This window comes from Corylus avellana, chromosome ca5 (genome assembly GCF_901000735.1).
Source record: "Corylus avellana chromosome ca5, CavTom2PMs-1.0".
In the NCBI taxonomy this organism is placed as follows: Eukaryota; Viridiplantae; Streptophyta; class Magnoliopsida; order Fagales; family Betulaceae; genus Corylus; species Corylus avellana.
The window spans coordinates 24,405,659-24,413,809 of record NC_081545.1 but is presented as its reverse complement, the minus strand read 5'-3'; the positions used below and the strand labels follow the sequence as shown (position 1 = coordinate 24,413,809).

At 38.7% G+C, this 8,151-nt stretch overlaps 2 protein-coding genes across 2 annotated transcripts; one reads left to right on the top strand and one right to left on the bottom strand.

Moving 5' to 3' along the window:
- The first annotated feature begins 892 nt into the window (after positions 1 to 892).
- Positions 893 to 2,892, top strand: LOC132182643 (pentatricopeptide repeat-containing protein At4g38010). The gene has a single exon (XM_059595944.1). It carries the CDS (start codon positions 1,086 to 1,088, stop codon positions 2,877 to 2,879), a length of 1,794 nt encoding a protein of 597 aa, XP_059451927.1. The 5' UTR covers positions 893 to 1,085; the 3' UTR covers positions 2,880 to 2,892.
- A 2,254-nt stretch (positions 2,893 to 5,146) lies between these two features.
- On the bottom strand, positions 5,147 to 7,687 carry LOC132183291 (molybdenum cofactor sulfurase). Its single transcript, XM_059596695.1, has one exon. It carries the CDS (start codon positions 7,208 to 7,210, stop codon positions 5,294 to 5,296), a length of 1,917 nt encoding a protein of 638 aa, XP_059452678.1. The 5' UTR covers positions 7,211 to 7,687; the 3' UTR covers positions 5,147 to 5,293.
- Between the last annotated feature and the right edge of the window lie 464 nt (positions 7,688 to 8,151).

Here is an 8,151-nt window from a genome sequence, read left to right as displayed (position 1 = left end):
TATATATACCACTGACGTTTTGATTTTAACAAAAAAAAAAAAAAAAAAATACTGCCTAAAAAATACATTTAACACTTAAAAAGTTAATTTAAGGAAAAAACTATCTGTTTAGTAAAAAATACTGAAAGCGCTTTTAAAGGTCTAAAAAAAAAATTGGACAAAACCCACCTTGGCCAAATGATTTATTTTTAAGTTTTTGCTAAAAAACGCTTTTTGACTTAAAAGCTCTATTTTTCAAACACAATCTCAATTAAATAGGTTCTTAGTGTTCTCTTTATTATAAGTGAATATTATTTTCTAAAAATTAAGTGAGAGAAATAAAAGATCAGTGGTGCTATTATTTTTATTTTTATTTTTTGTTTTTTTAGAAAATAATATCTACATAAGATTAGAAGAATACAAGGAGAACATGAGAAGAATATTAGAGTCATCCTAAGATCCTTCCAACTGTGAGGTGGTTTTTTAAAATTACTATTGAATTTGAGACGTGATGTATTGAATTTTGATATATTGATAATTTTAATAGCCACGTCACATTTGTGATGACTCCAGAAGGACTTTAGAAAAACTTATAACATTATTCCTAGCATTTTCCAACAAAATATATTTATGGTAGATTTAAGATCCTTAAGGTATTGCATCAGGTACAAATTTTTAAATCTCGTTCCTAAAGATAGTTTAATCGGTTGAGAATCACGCATCATGAAACAGTGATTATTAGTTCGAATTCTCCATCCTCTTTGTCTCTCCTTGTGCATGTCAAAAATAATAATAATAATAATAATAATAAATAAATAAATAAATCTCAATAATTATTTCAAAATAAATAGTTCAAAGTTTATCAAAGTAGTATTTGTCACAACTCCTTGTGTAAACGTGAGATGGTTTTTAAAATCGTTAATAAAAAGAAGTCATGGAGTTCTTCGTAAAATGGGCTTGGCGTAATTTATATAAAACTAGACCATGCATTCTCCGAAATGGAATGGGCTGTTTTAGATTCAGGATTTTATGCAAATCAATGTACAATTGGAAGGACATTTGGTAATTCATAGACCTCTTCTCAAGATGGGCATGATGTAACGGATATGAGCAAGGCCATGCTTTCTCGGAAATGGTTTCTTTTAGATTTCATTCATAGATGCAACGATTTGAGGACCTTCAAGCAAATCCATGCGCAACTTTTAACTTCTGGTGTGGTTCGTGACGAGTTGGTTGTTAACAGAGTTGCTGGGTTCTTCGGAAAATTTGTTGAATTTAGTGAATATGGTTGTGATCTTTTGAAGCAAATTGATTGTCGCATTAGCTCATTCCCGTATAATTTGCTGATAACTGGCTATGCTGGAAGTGACACGCCGAGGGCGGCAGTGTTGGCCTATAGGAGGATAGTGAGAGAGGGATTTATCCCTGACATGTACACTTTTCCGGTGGTTCTGAAATCTTGTGCTAAGTTTTTGGGGATTGGGGAGGGTAGACAGGTTCATGGGGTGGTTGTAAAAATGGGATTTTTAGGTGATCTATTTGTGCAAAACTCGCTTGTGCATTTCTACAGTGTTTGTGGTGATTTTGCTGTTGCTGGTAGGGCGTTTGATGACATGCCTGTGAGAGATGTGGTGTCTTGGACTGGTTTGATATCTGGGTATGTGAGAGCAGGGTTGTTTGGTGAGGCTGTAGCTTTGTTTTCGAGGATGGATGTGGAGCCAAGTAAAGCAACTTTTGTCAGTGTTCTTGTGGCTTGTGGGCGAATGGCGTATTTGAGTTTGGGGAAGGGGATTCATGGCTTGATTCTTAAGCGTGTAGGGGTGGGTTTGGTGGTAGGAAATGCTATCCTGGATATGTATGTCAAGTGTGAGTGTTTGTTTGAGGCAAAGCAAATCTTTGATGAGCTCCCTGAGAGAGATATCGTATCATGGACTACTATCATTAGTGGCTTGGTGCAATGTAAACGCCCCAAAGAGTCGTTGGAGTTGTTTCACAAAATGCACACTTCAGGCATTGAACCTGATAGGGTTATACTCACTAGCGTGCTCTCAGCTTGTGCTAGTCTTGGGGCTCTTGATTATGGCAGATGGATCAACGAGTATATTGATCTTAGGGACATTAAATGGGACGCCCATATTGGAACTGCTATGATTGACATGTATTCAAAGTGTGGCTGTGTAGAGATGGCATTACAGACCTTCAATAGGATGGTTTATAAGAATGTGTATACATGGAATACCTTACTAGGCGGTTTAGCAATGCATGGACATGGGCATGATGCACTCAAACATTTTGAAGAAATGATTAGATCTGATACGAGGCCCAATGAGGTGACATTTCTAGCCATTTTAACAGCTTGCTGCCATTCTGGCTTGCTTGATGAAGGTCGTAGGTACTTCTATCAAATGATAAGTCAACAAAATAATCTTTCTCCAAGGTTAGAACACTACGGATGCATGGTTGATATGCTGTGTCGGGCTGGACACTTGGATGAAGCGCAGGCGCTGATAAAAACTATGCCCATGCCACCTGATGTGCTGATATGGGGAGCCCTTCTTAGTGGTTGTAATGCCAGTGGAATTGTTGAACTCTCTCAGGAATTATTAGACCGCCTCCTGGAACTTGAGTCTCAAGATAGTGGGATATATGTGCTCCTATCCAACATATATGCTACTAATCAAAGATGGGCTGAAGTGACAAGGGTTCGGAGGTTGATGAAGGAGAAAGGTATAAAAAAGGCCTCTGGATCAAGTGTTATAGAGGTGGATGGTAAGGCTCGTGAATTTCTGGCTGGAGATACTAGCCACCCTCAGTATGAGGATGTTCATCAATTGTTAAACATCCTTGCAAATAAAGTCTACCTTGAAGGGCATTTTTCAGACCCATTCTTGATAACATGAGTGAGTTTTTATCACAAAGTCGAAGAGCTTCGTTGTTGTTGTTGCTTTTTTTTTTTTTCTTTTTTTTTTAAAAAAAATTAAATTAACTTCCTGACAACTTGTGCCATTTACAGGTTTTCCTTGATTGTACTCTGAGTTCCATTAAGGGACTTCGAGACTGCATTTGTCATCTACTAATTGGGTACAGGCATGTAAAAAGAGCAATAGATTTAAGCTTTAGTCTTAAGTGCATATTTGTGGTTACTTTGTCTAACCTAATTAATTTCTTTGTTTGAGTGTATGAAGATAAACTTCATTTCAAGAGTGGGTATAGGAAGCTTCATTATGCATTCATACTTATCAGGAACCCACCCTTTCCCCACAACAAAAAAAATAGTACACTTGGATGCCAAGTTTATTTCAATCCTCTACGTATGTAGGGAAAATAAGAATGACAATAAAGTTAATCCTTATGAGATGCTGGAGACAGTCCGATTTCTATTTCAGTTCTCTATGACAGTTAGGGACAGTATTAGTGACCATTAAATTATTTCATTAAAGGATCCTTAGGATAGAGTGAAGCCAGATTGATTCAATATGCCCCATGAGCTATGCCGCTATGGTTTAGCTTGCAAACAAGAAACTGCTTTTATTTGCCTTGTAATCAATTCCCAAAAGCAGTGATTTAGCCGTTAGGCTGAAGAGCAGCATTAGTACTATATACAATTTCATCCAAATTCTGGTAGCCTATGTTTAAATATCCAATGATAAAAAATTAACACAAGAAAATGATCTGAATGTGCTAAATGCAAACTATTGTTGAAAAGGGTTCTTATAAAAGTAATTCTTTAGTTACAAGATTTTGACTGATTGCTGATACGGTTTAGGATTAGACTGTATGCTGGATTCTGATAATGAAGATTATGATTTAGTTGGTGAAAATCCAATGGTCTTGTAGTTGTTATTTCTATTTGTTAATAAGAGATCTGGTGCATACTTGAGTTGACAAAAAAGATATACCATGAGTTCCAGAGGCAACTTCCATGCCCACGAAATACAAGAAAGATCCTTTGTGGCAATTCTTGGGCAGAAGTACTAAATGGGGATGTTGAAGACCGTGGAGCAATCTGTGCAACTTAAGACGCGCCACCTTGTAACATAAGTTTAGCCACTGGAGGAAAGATGATAGGACAGAGCTAAGTATTTTAGCTATAGGTTTTTATTATTGAATTCATTCAGCAGTAACTGTGAGTCTGGTACGTTTACTTTTCATTGGTGAAGTATGAGTGCATAGTAGATGCTGGCAGTGGTTTTTTCTTCCCTGCACTGGCACTGGCAGAGTACAAACTCTATAATGTTCAAAATTTAGCCCTATGCTCCTTGAAGATGGAAATTGCAGGGAGGTATCATGTGAACCTTTTCTCAGAGTGATAGGAAAGTAATTTCAACATCTTGATGATGGAATAATGCAGATCTTTAAGCTACGCATCACATATCATGTGACCCTCACTATATTATAAGTTTATTGAGAAAAGGTGTTTGATATGCCATGTCGAATATCTTGTCCAAAATTTTGAGTCTAGTGTGATCAATTATGGATTATCTTGTTCTTGCTACCTCTGATATATTTAGTTTCAGTTGATCAATTATATAATTAGTTTTGGTTTTACTTATACTGTCTTTCTGGAGGTATCCAGTTCTTAAGTTTTGGTTGCTTTCCACACGATTTGAGTTGTAGCATTTGTTGGAACTGAAATAGAGGGGTGGAAGATATCCACAATTTAATGGGCCAACAAAACGTAGGACACGAAGTGATTGAGGAAAGCTAGGCATGAAACACTCTGCGCCATATAATGTATTGGATTTGTTGTAACTTTTAGGAGGATGATGAAACACAAGGACAAAGAATATCATGGAGAATTGGATGATTGGTCAGCAGCTTACGTTCTGCAGTGAGAATGTGATGAAGCCTGTATGTCAATCCTCCCCTTGTCTGCATTTTTTCTGTGCTACTGGCCTGAGATTGCAGGACTAAGAAAACCTAAGCTTTTACATCGTGTTCTTTCTCCATAGTTTATAATTGTAGTCGATCTATCCATTTCTATCATGGTAAGCAAAGTTGAGCTACTTGTGGTACAGATGCTCATTTTATGTATTACTTTCGTTACTCATGTGCCTCTCTGCTTATTCCTCAAGCGATCCTTTTTATCTCAGGCAATTTGAGCCGTTATGCGAACGAATTAAGATCTATATTGTTGATATTATCTGTCAAGTAGAGAGGAAGTATATTAAGATAATGAAGTGTCTGAAAATTTCTGAAACCCATTACATTAAGATCACAATTTACTTTCATATGTTTAAAAATCTAGCGTTGATTGCACAGGCGTCAACATCTGGGCTCCAGCATCCAGAAGAATAAATGAATAATTTGTTTTTCAAACTTCAATTGTTTTCTGATTAAGAGCTGTATATCTCCATCTCTCCTTCTCCACAAAGTCTGCATCTAGGAACTGAGCAACAAAAGCCCAAAGCTTGTAGGTGTCTTGAAAATTGGCCAGGAACCCAAGCGCAGCTGTAACCACAGTTATTCCGCGATCAGCTTTCTCTTCCCTCTTGTCCATCACTTTGCTTGATCCAGTTCCTCTTACCTCGAGTACTCTCTCCTTCTCTTCTGCATACTTATCTGAGAACCAGATGTTGTGTAAGAATCCATAGCTTAGAGAAATGTTGCTTCTATCTGCAAGTTTCTGTACAAGAACGGGCTCAACCTTTTCTCCTTTCCAATCAAATACGTTGAAAGCCAATGCAGGTCCCCTGCTAAATTTTATCTTTGGCCCATATATTCTTACCAGGGGAATCCCCACTGTGTTAGGATGCTCAAGCTTCATCAAAGAGTTGACCAGCCAATTGATCAGGTACCTTGCTCTGTTAGTGATCAGAATTAGTCCCAATGAGTCCACCTGATCCAAGGCCCTGCATTCCATTTCCAAGCTCCCAGTTGTGCTGCTTTTGGCATGTCCAACTGTAATTAAGTCAGCAGCTTCTTCTGATTCCCCATTTTCGGAAGCTCCCAATCCTTTCAGTTCTGCAGGTACCTCTTCTTCCAATCTTGCAGGCTCTATTTGTATACGACCAGAGAAGCTCGATTCCGTGTCAGTACCAGAAGAATCATCTGCGAACCGAAACAACTTCTCTGCTGGGACGAGATTGATCATACCTGTACTTGTAGAAGCTTCCAGGATTGGAATAGTAGACTTCTTGACGAATAGACATCCAAAACCAGATGGGTTTTCCCCAAAAACTTTGTAGAAGGAACAAATGAAGAAGTCTGGGCGAAAGAGAGAGAGGCCGAAGCTGTCCATGTCCTTTGGTCCCAATGCACAAGCATCAATCAGGATATGCCACCCATTCTCCTGTGCTATGCTCATCCAGATATAAGGATATCTGGATCCTGTTATTCTAGAATGAAGAGGGAAGACAAAAAGTCCCCTTTTCTTTTTTTTCCTCTCACTCACAACCATCTTCCTTAGCTTCGCTGACTGAATCCTCAGTCTTGGCCATGAAAATTCTGCTGACATGATTTGGGCGCCTCTCTTCTCTGAGCTATTTGTCATTGCTTCCACCGCCTCACTTTGATAGTCATAAACTGTCAGAAGCTTCCGATTAGATTGGAACGGGTAAGATTCTGCTAAAAGTTTAAAAGCTGACGTTCTGTTTGCAGTGAATACCATGGAGTAATCATTTTCGGAAATATTAAGAAAACCCATGATCCTTTTCTTCATTGCAGATTCCAACTCATCTTCTCCGCCACCATGAAGCAGCTGCGTTTTCAGGCTCCCTGTCTTGAAGGATATACTAAAGAAGGGAAAATGCGATTTTCGAGGCGGTGATGGGGGTGCTGGAGGAGCAGCAGAAGAAGAAGAGGCAATCTCGTTTCTTGAGGGGTCCTGATTCTGCAGTTGAGAATAGGAGAAGAGCCCAATACCAATATAATCATGGCAGGCATGGTTGGAGAGTGAGAGATGGTAATATTCCCGGGCTCGTATTTGGTCAACTTGATCAGTATCAGAGTACTTTGGATAAGCTTTGGTGAATTTAGTGAATGATTCTTGCAAAGATGGGAGAGACTCATGGTTTGTAAACTTGGTGTTTGGGAAGATAGAGGTTTTAGTTGTTGATGCAAAGTCAAGGCGACAAGCTGCAGAAGTGCTGCTTCTTGCCTTGGTGTTCTCAGTTGCTGGCAGGCTGAAGAGAGGGGTTGGGCAGCAGCTATGAAGGCATACCTGTGTGGCCTCATTCAGGCAAGATGACTGCATTTTTCTCCCTTCTCTTGCCTCAACAGCTCTTGGCATCTTTCACTTTGATTTTTCTCCTTGGCTGAAATTGGTTTCCTTTTTGCTTTCTTTTCAGTCAGCTATAATGGTTTATAAGGTTCAATGGTTGTTTTTTTTAGTGTTTTGGACAACATGGTGGGTGAGAGCTCATTGTATGAGCATATTGAACAAGTATGTGAGGCATAAGTTGACTTTGTCTTCCTTTGTTTTTTTTAAACACTAAATTGACACCATATGCCTCATGAGACGGCACAAAGAACTGTCCCTAACCTTATAGATGCCAGTCGGCCCAATGGACCTAATCAGCCACACCTCTTAATTGGGTTTGGCTTTGAATGAATCTATCTATTTATTTTATTTTTTCTGTTTTTAAAAAAGGAGGCCGGAGAAGCTATTTTACGTGGCTAGGAGGAGACTAGATGGTGAGAATCACAGACGTTCTTTCAAATTTAACTGAGTTATACCCTGAACCAGTTATACCAGAGTATCAATGAAAATCAAGGTGATTTACACTAATCTTTTAAGTATAGAGATATATTGAATCATGGTGTGTGTACGTCTGATTTGTCCATTGATTATGCAGTGGGGTTCATCATACTATTGAGGGATATCGTTGTTATGAGCAAAGCATGAGCTGTGTGGACTGACCACCCACATGTATAAAAGATATGTGCATTGAAATGGGGGCCAAGCAGCTTGCGGTGGCATTTCCTTTTATTGTACTCGTTTTGAAAAAGACAGGCGGAAGTGGACGACAAAATGGCCATTTCATTGGCCACCATCATCGATGTTAGCCAAAGATGTCGCTTTTGGACTTCTTCCAAGTTGCTTAAGTCTTAAGTTCTTCCATAATTATGCATGCCCCACTACTTCACAATGGCGTGAGAAACAATATCCATTTGTCGGTGCCCAAAACTTAGAGTATGATTGACAATTTTTGACAAAGGCCCAAAATTAAC